The sequence below is a fragment of the Sphaeramia orbicularis genome, chromosome 10, assembly GCF_902148855.1.
Source record: "Sphaeramia orbicularis chromosome 10, fSphaOr1.1, whole genome shotgun sequence".
NCBI lineage: Eukaryota > Metazoa > Chordata > Actinopteri > Kurtiformes > Apogonidae > Sphaeramia > Sphaeramia orbicularis.
The window spans coordinates 22,901,856-22,916,437 of record NC_043966.1 but is presented as its reverse complement, the minus strand read 5'-3'; the positions used below and the strand labels follow the sequence as shown (position 1 = coordinate 22,916,437).

General features: G+C 37.8%; 1 protein-coding gene across 2 annotated transcripts in view; it reads right to left on the bottom strand.

Moving 5' to 3' along the window:
- drp2 (dystrophin related protein 2) overlaps positions 1–14,582 on the bottom strand; it is a 105,658-nt gene that overhangs the window by 55,783 nt on the left and 35,293 nt on the right. For both annotated transcript variants that reach the window (XM_030144770.1, XM_030144769.1), the window contains exons 5-8: positions 13,557–13,668; positions 12,591–12,747; positions 7,231–7,377; positions 921–999 (exon numbers count right to left, since the gene is read on the bottom strand). In XM_030144770.1, coding sequence (XP_030000630.1) covers positions 921–999; positions 7,231–7,377; positions 12,591–12,747; positions 13,557–13,668 — 495 coding nt within the window. The remainder of the gene's footprint in view (positions 1–920; positions 1,000–7,230; positions 7,378–12,590; positions 12,748–13,556; positions 13,669–14,582) is intronic.

Genomic DNA, 14,582 nt, shown 5'->3' with positions numbered 1-14,582 from the left:
CACTGTCTTGTAATGTATGTCAAAATTACCAAAAATAGTCACTTGCCCAATTAAGGGTTAAATGATGCAAAATTCTCAATGTGAAGTAAGAAAATTGAGGATGTCATAGGCTGAGATACACATGCTTTCTGACTGTTGAAGCCAATGAAATATTCATACTATATTTACCATGTATGCTATTCTGCATTTTCTCAAATTATATGCTACGTGGAAAAACAGGCATGCTGAGGCAGAAAAAACGCAGACACAAACCCAGACATTCCTGCAGGGTGCAGTAGGCTGAGCTGGCAATGGGATTTTACTTTATAAGCCCCAGTGTGGCATCTGTGAGCCAGTGTGGCAACAGTAAAAACGTGATGGGGTTGGTCGAACACACACACACACACACACACACACACACACACACACACACACACACACACCACCTGAGCAGTCACATAAAAAGCCCCACAACACACAGCTCTTGCACTTCTTTATCAGTTCCTACTAAGTAAATCACATTTTAAGCCCCCTGCTATCTCTGTGCAGCCTTTGAAGAGCAGCAGGTAAAAGAAGACACAGAATTCACAAATATGTATCTGCTCAAATGAGAGCAGTGGATGATGATGAGCGTCACCAGGGATGTTTATCACAATAGTGTGTTGCAACTGATGAAGACAGACGAACAATGCCTGCTGGCTCCACCTCTAACCTAAATACACATACAGGCACACCTATGCACCCTAACACACACACACACACGCACACACACACACACACACACACACACACACACACACACACGAGTTGTCTTTCATAATCAAACAGACCTGTGATAAATCTAACCTTCTTTTTATCCCCCTACACATTGCCTTGGCACAGCATGGCACAAATTGTTGCGACATGAGGATCTAACTTCAAATAGCAAAGAGGACTCTTACTGGAAAGGAAGTGTTGCGATCCAGGTCCGAAGTCTCGGTGTGCGTCCTGGAGCTGCTTCAGCCGCTCTTCTATTGAACCCTAAAGAGACACACAGAATTAAATCAAAGAGATACATGCTGTTCATCCCTCTCCGTTACAAATCCCCACAACAGACCCACACATACACAGACCACCTGCTTCTCCTCCATTAGATAACTGTGGAATATAAATTATGTCTTTTCCCTCCGTTGCCCCTCTTGAAGGACTATGAAAGCCTTTGAAGAGCAGCAGCGAGGAAAGATGAAGATTACAAAATAATATATTTTTGTTGAAATGAGGACAGTGACTCCTGGTTGCTTGTGGGAGAGCGAACAGGGAGTGGGCTATGTGCGTAACCTCATATGTGCAGCATCAATAACCATAGTGACTGACTTGACAAAATTAAGTTTGCCAATGCTGCTGTGGAAGCACTTCACATCAGTTATATTTCCCACAAATTGGGATTTAGCCTCCCTAATCCTGGTTTATTTGAAATGTATTGGATTTGGCACATGAATCATTGTCAGCTGGATGTTGAAACGCATCCTCAAACAATAGGAGGAGGTAAATCCCCTTGCAGTGAGCTGGAGACTGATAAATAGAAGAAGAGAAAAGAGGAAGAATATGGGCCTTTAAACTTCAAAGAGAAGCGAAAGCAATGAGTCGTAATATGTGTAAAGTTAAATATATTAAGTTAGCTTTTCTCAGAGTACACACATCATTGCTCTCCTGCCAGAAAAGAAAAGTACGACTTAAATTGGTTTGGACTAATACAGAGCATTGTCAATGTGCCGTGGAGATGTTACTGCCAGCTACGGGTTGTACAATCTATTTGTTGTAGACGCATTTGTGCTGCCATAAGGAAGATAAATGACTAAATTATCCATGATCGACAAATATTGCAAATCAAATTTGGAAATACATTCTCTCAGGAGTCAGAGTAGCCAAAAGCAGCAGGGCAAATGATGTTGCTGGGATTCAACATTTATCATCTTAATTAAGAGAGAAACAAGACAGATAATGAGCGACAAAAAGAGAGGTTTCTCAGTCCAGTCAGCAGAATAAAATGCTGCCTTGTATGTTTCTACAAGCCACTAAAAACCTTGACATTTCTGAACCAAAGATACGTGTCATAGCAACACTTCTTTCTGTGTAAAGCCTGGTGGAAGAAAAAGAAAGGTCACTGCCTGGGTTTATCTAAGCAACTAGATAAGAGATCATTTCTGTAATGGTTAATATCTTTCAACTGCAATAAGTTATTTAACATTAACTAATGCACTGAGTAGCCTCTCATCTCTTAAACAACCGTCAGTCTTCTAGGTAGTATAAAGACTAGACAATGCTCATCAGGTTTGTGAAAGTGGTTCAGGGAGCGTTAGACACCATTTTCACACATGGATTGACCACCACAGAGTCCAGACCTGAACAGCACCGAGAATGTCTGGTGACAAAAAAAGACTTACGCAATAATCCAACTCCATCTTCAATACAAGATCTTGACAAAAAAAATTTATGCAACTATGGATGGAATTAAATGTTCTGTCATTAATTGTGGCATTGATTAAGCATTGTCTGACAAAAAAGATACAGTGAATGTGTCTTATAATGAAAGATAAAGAGTGGTATGAGCAGTGTATGCCTATGTTTTAAGTGTTTCTCAGAAATTACTGTCATATATAATAATTAATGATGTTTTTAGACTTAGCCACTGACAAACCTTAGAGAGGGTTAAGGAAAGGTAGCAGGGCCTTGTTCAGATAAACTTCAGACGCCTCCCTTCAATCTTCTTCACCCCAGCCAATAATTCCATTATGCAGCAAATACACTCGAATATGTATGTATATTATGAATGAGTTCCTTTGTTCCCATTATATGAAGTTATTTCAATGTCAACACCGGCAGAATGATTACCGGACTGTGAATGAATGGTGGTTTTATAAGTGAAATGAAAACATGCTCTCAGCTCTTCCTCATGTTCTAGACTAGCAAGAAAGTCTTTAACAAGCACAGAGGAACGGCAAAGATGAACCTTGTGAAAAAATTGCATGGACGGACAGAAAGACATACAGACAGAGCCACCTGCAACACTCACTAAGCTGAGGGTAAAAAAGTCAGCAATGATGTAATAAATATGAGTCAATGTAGCTATTTATTTATATTTAACCGATAAAGACTGTGTTACTTTTGTGGCACTTCCCAAATTAATTTTTCTCTATTTCTACCTTTCTTAATTGGTTTATCATCAATTTTTTTTTATAATATTATCCTCTGTATTTTGCATTTTTTGGTGTAAATCATGTGTTTTCCTATATTTAATTCACACATCATGTAGATGTTCATGAAAACTATATCAAACTATATCAAAGCAGAGATAAAAGAAGAAAAAGTTACTTTTTCAGCAAAGATATTGCTAACTGAATGTAAAAACATGTATTTCCAGCCACTGTCATTGATCCAACTCCTTGGGTTTTACTGGTGAATCAATGTTGTAGAAGATGATGATGTTTCTATGTTCACTACAGAGCCTCTGAACGTCCAAATGGGTCATATCTGATGACCATGAAAAGACGACAAACTGCATTTTACACCAATTATTTACATGGATTGATTGAATTAGTGGATCAGCAGGTATTGAACAGTTTATATCTGTAGATGGTTTTTTCACCGGTGGCTGTTTGGGTCTTTATGGGTTAAACTAAATCATGATCTTTTCCTAATCCTAACCAAAGTGTTTTTATTCTGTAACAGCCCTTTGTTACAAAACCCCTCAGGGGATGGTGTATCCTACATAAAATGGAAAAGTGGCCCTTTTCAGTGATGTTAGCTTATTTTCTTTGAGTTTGTTCATCGGCAGAGGAGTCAAGTAGTTTAATAGAAAAATACTGAATGGTTTTCTAGTTCTCTTTCAGCAATGGAATCAGGACAAACAGCAAGACAACAACAAAACACATGAACAAAAATTGAAGCCATATGACGGAAATGATGACAGACAGAGGAACTGATGGACTGATTCTGATCGCTATAACCCTCTGTGTTATATACTGGGGATATATACTGCGGAGAAAGTCATGATGTAAACTCCTAAATTTTATATACTCACCATCCACCATAAACACCAGTTGCCAGATTAGGAAAGGCAAAAAAGTAACTTGTAATATCAAATTACATTGTATTCTGGTGACTGGGTTTAACATTCTTTATCTTCAGTTAAAATTCAAGGAAACAATATCAGGTGAGTCTGTCAGAGTCTAATGTTTTTGCTGACGTTACATGAAATCTGAGATCTGTGAGATGAGTATCTTCTTGTGACCATTGATACTAAAAGCCTTTTTACAATTGCTGATCACATGGGAGGATGAGGAGTTCTTACTAACTTTCTGAATCAAAGGACCAGAGGACTCACAGTCTAAGACACAATACATCAAAGATTTAATATGAACTGTGTTATAAAAGAACTCCTTTTTACCTGCATAGCAACAGGACATGAGTGAGATGTGTCCCAGATTGTGTTCTTTTATGTGATTGTCTTTGATAAAGAATGTTCAGTGAATCCTAACAATCTGTCCTCAGATTACACAGAGCCTTGCGGACAAACCGCAGCAAAATTCTCCATGATATTTCAGGTAGTCAACAATTAACTAAGTATGCATCTTGGAGTTTATTGAGTAAAACTTTATGACATTTTAATTGAGAGGTAAAGAAGGTAGGCTGTTGATGTGCATAAAAATAACACCATCAAATGTTCCTATATATATATATATATGCATGTTCATTGCCTCCCACATGATAAAAAGAGCTTGTCTCTCAGTTTGTATCTGTAGCATCTTTTTAAACAAAGAGCTCTTGAACTTGGTCAGTGCGATCAAATAAGTGATCTATAAATGGATGGATTGAGCTAAAAAAAAATGCAAGGACAGATGAGAAAACAGGGTCCAGAAAAAGTGTGTATTACTGGAAAAGCCACCTAAATATCTTCAATTACTTTTGATACTGTAAGAAAAGGCAAACTACAAGAAAAGCTCTGGCATCTGAAACCACACCGAACAATCCATCAGGTTTCACAAGGAGAACAAAGGCTTCAGTTGCAGCAATTTACTTTATTTGCTTCAGCCTGAGAGCAGGAAAACACCACTTTATAAATCAAGCCCTTAGCTCTGCATTGTCATGTGCAAACTGGATACTAGAAATACTTTCAGAAATAATTGCTGCAAGGACGTTAAAAAGTCATGTTTAGAGGAAAGAGACATGAGTGGCAATTAAAACTTGATCACAAGGCCACACATGGCAGGCTGTTGAGAAGGTGACATGAAAGTTATCTAATGGGGTGTTTTCTCAAGAGGTGCAAAGGGTATGTGGGCTTTTGTGCTTGTAGGAGCACTACAGTGGTTGATGAAGGAGAAAGGCTGAACGTTACACACAGTGGGGAAAAAAATGCTACGCTTGATGTTGCATGTTGCATCCATACATTCAGCAAAGCAGCAAAGGAAAGGGTGAGGAAGTTCAGTGAATCTGAGGCACTTTATCCTTTAAAGTTTCAGAAGGCCTTTAAGAGCATATGCCTTGGTTTCACTGATTTGGATTCTCTTAGCTTCATATACACTGAAGTACATGGGTTCAGATCCTGATTCATTTTACTTTAATCTCTTCATCATCTATAATGCAATGTTTCTCGCTTTACATTTCAGTTCGTTATACATAGAAACACCAGCGACCATGTATGTGACTACAATATCTTAACAGTTGGAGAATTGGTGCAACTTATAATATAGAAGTAATGAGTTCAAAAATTAATGAGCTCCATCAAAAAACAGAAGTCCTGAAAAACACCAGTCAATAGCTGTTGGAAAAGTTTTTAGAGACTAGGCCCTGTCCATACGAAGACGGTTTTGGTCGTATCCGCAAAAGTTTTGTGTCGGATAGGCATTTCGTCCACACGAAACAGGTGTTATCAGTCACTGAAATCGCAACTTTTTGAAACTAGGTCCCAGAGTGGATGCATTTGAAAACACTGGTTTGTACAGTCGAACCGCAACTTTTCTAAAATAGTAATGATGAAGAAAAGTGAAATGTTGCAGTGTCCAGTATTCCCATCTTAAACATTGCATAACATATGACCACCTGCTGTGAACATGTCAAGCTTGTTACAAAATGATGAGTCAGAGACTTACTGTCTACCTTCTCTTTAAGGAAACACTACTGACTTCACTGACCATGTGTCCCCTTTTTACTGTTTAAGGTAAAATGTTTATATAGGTGGAGTTGAAGACCTAACCAATCAATTCATAGTTAACCTAACATGGAAAAGACTAAACCTATATAAGTTATATAAGAATTCTTCTGTAGGTCAGACAGCAGGGGGCAAGGCTTTGGACGATTGTGGTCTGTTGACTCAATATTCCTACATGTAACAATATATTTGCTTTAACCCCAATTCAGGGAGTTTTTGTGTTCTTGTTTCAAAATGGTGTCTGGAGTGATAGAAACTTTCATGACAATGTCATAGCCCCTCCTCTCTAACCTTTCACCCTGGAAGCAAGATGCCACTTCACAACAATAACAATGGTGGACTACAGAGTAGTACTCGTGCTACAACAGCTATTGAACTTATTGGACATATCGAATCTAAATCTTTAGCTACTCTTTCATTACAATGAGCAACAAACAACCATAGCTAACAATATTCACTACATGCTCTTGGATCTACCGAAGAAAGGGACAACCAGAAGGAAATATTGGATCAGACCCAACAAAACCAAGCAAGCTTTATGTGCATGCTCCACGTCTTCTTCTCCGTTTTTTGTGAGAGCATTACAATGCCACATACAGGCCTGGCATTTGCACTACATTGATTTCAGTCGTTTCGTGTGGATGCAGATATTTCCTGAAACGACTGTGTTTACAGAGCAATTTTTTGAAAATGACAAAGAAAGAGATTGGATAGGAAAAGATGCGGTTTCGTGTGGACATGGCCTAAAACAGTCACTTGGAATTTGTTGTCTTACTCACTAGCATAATTTCCACTCACTGACGTGTGATCTGAACATTAAATAAAAAAAACAAAAACCTTGTCTTATCCAGTCTCATGATAATTGTTTGTGCAACAGAACATCAAAAGATGAGCCTGACATTTAAACTGCAAGAGGTTGAAATGATCGACTATTTGGCAATTGTGGCCCAAGAAGTAAATCGTTCATTTTGAGAAGTTGCCAGTTTATAGTTAGGTGGTTGACGGCTGGAGAAGCCAGCGCCGACAATGTCAAACAGACAACATAAACTGGCAGTGAACTCTACCTGAAGCACTTTCCATCTGCTGTTAAGATGCTCGAGGGCACGAGCATTCTCCATCGACAAATGGACGTCGGAGATAGCCAGCTGGTGGGCCAGGTCATTGATATGCTTCATGCCCTCCTTCACCTGCGTCAGCTCCTCCTTAAATAACTGCAGGAATGAATGAAAGACAAATATACTGTAAGAGAGAGGGAGACCGGCAGAGCGAAGTGGATTAAAAAGCTGAATAGAGGAGAAAGTGACAACAGGTGAAATACAAGGCATATTAAATGTAGAAAAATACAATAAACAGAATGAGAGAATACTGCACAAACATCCAGTTTGGTCAAATTCCACACAAATCGAATTAATACAAAAAAATCAATTGAAATGTAATCCACTATACCTGTCAGTTGTGTTTTTGGAAGTTCTTTTGCAGCAACCACGTATTAATCTCCTACATGAGTGCAATTAAATATATAGTAAGGGACTAAAACCAGTTTTTGAGTTTAGTTTTCATAGACTTTATGTGTAAGGAATAAGGAAAACAGTGGAGTTTATACAGTATGCAGGACAGAGTACCTATTAAACCAGTCTACAGTGTAACAATACTGAGTGTGTAGGCAGCTTTTGTGTTTGTACATTCATTTACTGTTCGATTCTGCACTGAGGGCCGCACTGACTCCATTTATTTTATTTTCTGTGAGATTTAATACACAGTTCTCTAAAGAAACCCCACGAAAGAAGGTGTGTTTCTTTATACGATTACTTCCTTAACATGAAGTCTTTACTGTGTCAGTGACAATGTCAACAAAACCCAAATGTCTTGAAATCAGTTCTCAATACGGTGAAGACTTTTTTCCTCATATCACTTGAAAGTCATTCAATTCTTTCCAGGACTAAGGAATTTATCGCACTTATAATGTGTAAGAATAATATCCATGTCTTCTCCTGATTTATAAAATCATGTAGTAAAGAACATTTAACAAAAGGTGATTCTTGTATAATACAGTGACGTAGAAGTAGTTCTCACCATTTTGGCATGTATGATTCCAGTTTCTGTTGCGATTATTTTTACAGACAAGTATGACGACAAATAATGACCATTATGTCGTAGTTAAACTGACCTTTGACCTTTAGGATATGAAATGTCAGTAGTTACATATTTATGTGAATTTCTGACATATTTTAAAGAATGAATTCTTGAGTGATAGCCATAAATAAGTTCTGTGATACTGATATTGTCTTTAGTCCATTAGACTCTGATCTTCAAAACAGTTTATTCAGTTAATCTTTCCACCAAATTCCATCAAGCTGTTCCTCAGATACTGCTTTCATAAAACTAAGATGAAAGAGCAGATGGATACCTTGAAAACACTTTGCTTCCAGACACAGCTGCTTGCTGCCATGTATATACTGTGTGTGTGCGTGTGTGTGTGTGTGTGTGTGTGTATATATATATATATATATATATATATATATATATATATATATATATATATATATATATATATACATATTAGTGCTGGGCAGCAATTAAAATTTTTAATCACAATTAATTGCATGGATTTCTGTGATTAATCACGATTAATCGCATAGTTATATTTGGGGGGGGGGGGGTCCAGCATCAACAGCGTGTATTGCCTTTAAGTGATATTTCAGACTGGAAGTACTCTGGTGATAAAAAATAATTCCACGTTGCAGTGCTTACAAACAACTTTGGCCTTATCAACCCCACCATCTGAAGACATTTAAAATGAAAATGTCCATGTAAAGACCAGTACTTTTCTCCATGTGTATGTCCCCACCAGTTTATTTCTGGTTGTGAGTGATTGACAGGAGTCTTAAACCCACTAATAAGTACTAATACTAATAAGCCCAATAATATGTGATGTTCCGTTGTTAAAAGCAAGAAAAGGGGGCCCTAGTGTTTGGAATAAGTTGCACTAACGTATGTTTTGTATTTGCGGTGTTCCCGTAGTCAGTTCGGACATAAGAAGGAACTAACAGACACGTATCTTTCACTCTGTTTGTATGGCCCCAAAAACGTTTGCCTGTGAGTATTTCATGTTCAGTTGTTGTAAGAATAAATAGTATAAAATATCTCTGATGTGAACCTTTGTTGCTGGATAAAAAGACGTTGTAAATCTTAAATTAATCTGTAAATGCTAATCGTTAGCGTGTCTATGGATTTTCCCATTCAAGTTAACGTCGAGCCAGCAGTCTTTTTCCCATTCATTTAAATGTATAATGCCATGTAAATGTACTAAGGCAATGAACAGAACTGAGACATATTTTGTATGTATGTTGCAGTTTTAAAGTGAGTCTCAAGTAAAAGATTTGGAGAGAAGTTTTGGGCGTCTGGCTTTTCTTGGGAAACCTGTTGTCTATCTGCCGAGCTAATTGCTACACGCACACAAGCAGGCCAGAATAATATGAGTTATAATAAAATGGCATTAACGTGAGATTAAAAGAAATTGTCGGTGTTATTTAATGAATACGTTAACACGGTAGTAACGTGTTAACTTGCCCAGCCTTAACACACACACACACACACACACACACACACATATATATATGTATATACACAAAAACACACACACACACACACACACACACACACACACACTGTAAACTGTATACACATATAATATTCCTAAAAAGTAAATTTTTTTTTAGGAATGTGAATGTATCTCTGTTACTTTATAATCTCTATATAGCAAATGTACTTGTTTATGTGTACGCTTGATATTTGTATATGGTCTTTCATATTTACATTTACGTGTTTCATTAGCCTCATAGCATAATTACCTAAGTCATATTTTTTCAGATCATAGTCAATGACAAAAACTTAATCAGCAGTGTTAATAGAGTAAAGTTAAGCAGATACCACAATTTGGCCAAAAATATGACATATAGGCAATTATGTTATAACGCTAACGATTTGCTCATTTGTATGTACACATTTTCAATTTTCCAATCCAACATCCCACAAATGGAACATTATAAAAATGTTATCTGACAGACAGAAAACAGAATTCTGGTAAACTGAATTAAATATTTGGGTTTTCCATTTCCAGTTTTTGAATGGACTGTGAGGTGTCACACAGGCTGTTGTGTACATCTGTGTTGAAATGTAAGTGGGTGAGGGAGTGGATGAGGCCAACTGTCAGCCATGCCCTAGAGACCCAGTTGAACATGTGTTGGCTGTGACAGTTGTCTAAACACTGACGTGATTATTGTGAAGTGCCCTCGCATCTAATGAATAGCATCACACAATTATAGACAGCAGAGACAGTCCATAATGACTACACCAATGACCCGCAATTTGTTTAACAGCATCTATTCAAGTGAGGATTGTCCCCTTCATGTCGCCCTGTCACTATGAAGTGTCACATGCCTGTCATCATCACTCAGATCATAACTGCCCTGACAGCAATGTGTACACAATCATCCAAAACAAACATTTTAAAGTAGTACTAGGACAGATATCTAATATTCATGAGTAACATGTCCTATAGTTTAATGGACAACAGGCTGGACATCATCGTTTTGAAGTTTGTTTATTATGTGTCACAGTGTCAAAATTTCAGCATTAGCTGGAGGCAATAACCTCAAAGGACGCAATTAAATTACTGCACAGGTAAAAACTATTTATATCTGGGGTTTATTTACAGTGGCCCAGATGTGTCACAGCAATACAAAAGTCACAAAACAGCACAATAAGTCACAACACAACACAATTAACCAAAACACAACACAATTAACCAAAACACAACACGGTTAACCGCAACACAACACAATTAATTGCAACAAAACACAATTAACCGCAACACAACACAATAAGCTGCAACAGAAGTTATCCCACAATGGAAACTGCTGGTGACAGGAGTGGACTCGGTGATTAAGTAAAACTGCAGCTGTGTGGAATTCCAAAAAAGGCCCGAGTGACGGTTTGGTTTCTGTTTCGGTTTGATATGTAAACAAACAGACTGCTTGTGATGGAGTCGAAGTTGTTCACTGTGAGGGAAGTGATTCAGGTGCGTAATCATGGAAAGACTAACTGATTCGTGATACTTAGGCTATCACTCAGGTTTTTCCAGATTTGATGAAAAATTGATGATGAACGTCATATGCTGCTTTAATCTTACCATATTTAAAAATAAAACAGAGATTGAGAATGAAACCATTCACGCAATGGACACTGACAATTGAACCATTAGTGCAATGGACATTATGAATAGTGCATAACAGGGTAACAGCAGTGGTCAATGCATTGTATAAAATATTGCATGACCACGGACTCTTAAGTACCTGCACTCACCACTCCACTCCTCTGTGGTTTGTAATACAGGCTGAACTTTTTGCCCAGGAACATCAAGAGGTACAATGGACACTGCATGCTACAGGTATTGCGCTTTCCTCTCAAAATATAAAGTATGTTTGTATTTGCAAACAACATGTATTTATTATAATTATTGTCTCAGCAAATACACAGAATTGTACACACCCATTTTAATCAAGAATGAAGACGACAAGGCGATAAGCTTGGTGGTCATCTGACAATGTAGTGCACCGTGTTAATATTCTGTTACAGCATACTGCACTGTATACTGCTATAGTAAAGTATGTAATATCCATTATATACATCCACAATATTAAGTATCCAGCATGCAATTCTGTAGAATCAGTTTTTAGTGTCAGTTGCTCTGTAGTGTTAGTTGCCTTTAGCTCATTTCAACACTCCAATCTGCAAAAATAAGCAATTTTTTGTATTTGTATGTATATTTATTATTGTAAATAGTAGCATAATGTTTCATACACTTGCACTTGTACTAATTCATTGAACCCACACAGTGCACAGCCATTTTTGTCTGAATTTTCTTTTCTTTTTTAATGTATATAATTTGGGAACTTGGTCCCATATTCCAGTGTAGTAGTAGGTGGTAATGCACCTTTTTGACACCCACCATTAAACAAATGATGATGACCTTAATGCATTGTGGGATAGATGCGATATGTACAGACAGCTCTGGTAAGTAGATCTAGATTCAGATATGCAGTACCTTCAGGACACAGCTACTGTGTACATAATGTTTAAGATTATTCTTGGTTAGTGTTAGGTGAAAAGGTCATGGTGGGGTGTCGTGTATTGAGGTGTGTTGTAGTAAAGTGGGTGTGTTGTGTATGGTTGTGTGGTCTGTGAGGCTGAAGATGGACCATTTCCAAATCTTGTGGTGTGAAATACAATGAAATATGGCCAGTATACCTCTGGGAATCTTTGTCATAAAGAAGACTTTCATGCTTTTCACTCACTACCACTTCCAACTTTTGTTCAAAATTAATAAATATTAGGCTGTACTAAACACAGTCTGTGTGTGTACCTTGGTGGCGTCTATGTGGTCCTGCAGAGAGTCGATGAAGAGGTCTCCGACAGGCTCCCAGGCGTCCCTGACCCCTTCTGCCTGCTCCAAGGCCACTGCCAGCTCTTCCATTGCTGCTTGGATCTGGAGTAGACGCTCTAATGTCCTCTCCATGTGTCTGTGGTTTTGGATGGAATACTAAGTCATTACATTTAATTACCTGCATCATTAAAATTTGGAGCTAATGTGAAACAATAAACAAAAAACCACTGCGTATCAGAATTCATACAGCATGAAGCCAAACACATAATTTGTTCTCATTTAGTGGCTGTCATTCCGGTTATAATACATGTTACATTATATCATTTTATAACTTCACAATATAATTGCCTCTTGCTGCACATTTTAATAATATGAAAAGTAGGCTCCAGATTTTCAGTGATCTAAACTTTGATAAATGTGTTTTTCTAATAGTTTCTGAAATGAATTATAGTACCCACGTTTTGTAATCAGGTTATGGATTATAACTGTGTCAGTAACAAATGTATTACTGCAAAATCCTGTTATGGATCAGTATGTACACTCACAGAGTAAACAAGTGAAAAATAATTCTCAACTTTGTCATATATTTCTCTTTTCAAACAATGAAAGCATACAAACCAGAAAAGCCTTTAAACTTTTGCTTTTGAGGAACACAGAAAAACATTTTCAGCTTCACAAATACATGGATTAGAATGCTTTTATTAATTGTCTGGAAAAACAAATTTAGACATTGAAATTAAAAGCCTTCCAAGGACAAAAACATTGCTGTGCTAAGTTGTCTGACTTGAACTGTTGCACTGACAGTGACAGTAAATCATACTTTGTTGTTGGCTTTAAAAACTTCTCTCCATTTACAACAACCCTTGGAGTTTTCCTAGTGTTTTTACAGCGTTTGACATTGAAGATGACGTGACAGGATGTACATAATATAAAAGCATGTCTGACCTGTGCCGGTCCACACAGCGTGCAGTCAGCTTCTCCCACAGATCACTGGCCACGTTCGCTTGCTTCCATACCGAGCGGCTCACATTCAAGATCCGCCGACGTGGAGACACTTCTAGAAGAGGTTAAATGGGGCCACATGAGGGGTAAAAGACAAACCTATCAAGTGTGTGAGAGCAGAGGTGATAGAAAAGAACCACTAACATTTGTCTTACTACCAGCATTTATTGCGAGTCATTTGGTTTTCCATCTCAGCAACAGTGATAGAAACATGACACCTGGTTATACAATGAGCAAGGTGTTTAATGTCATATTGTAACACTGGCAAAATATTAAGGAGGCAGGAAACAGAAAGGGAAAATCATTTACTGGCAGAATGAAAGGTGTAAAATGGCTCATTTTAGCAGGTTTTATGGACATAAAAAAACCCTCTGAATATAGGCTCTAATATTTGGTGTAAAAATAGTATTAAAGCCACGCAACAGACTTTTTCAACCTTCAAATTATATTTTCAAGGTCATTTTGGTGGTACAGCTACTCACAATACATTCAATTACACTTTCGTCATCACTCCAGAGCATCTGTCTTGCCTGCACTGGCACTATGCAACTTCTGGGTTCGGGTTGGGACCCCTACACAAAAAGAACTATAAAATTTTACTGCATTACGGCATACGTCACTGATGCGTCAGGAAAGTTATGGGTGCATGTACACGCAGTGATCAGTAGTGAGTCATAACACTGGCTTTTGAGCTTTTACGTTCATTTTTAAGGAATAAAGAAGACAAGCTCCAGGGGGACATTCGTTTCCAAATGGATTGAAGAACTGTTGTGTCAAGGCTTTCACCAAGACATGGCTCACCGAAAAGGACCACAACTGCGATCTCACCATTGATGGCTTTGGGACCTCCTTCCGACTGAACCGCAATACTGATGTAACAGGTAAAACCCAGGGAGGTGGGGTATGTCTGTATATTAATGAATGATACTGCAACTCTGTTATTATCCGAAAACAAATCAGTACACCAGA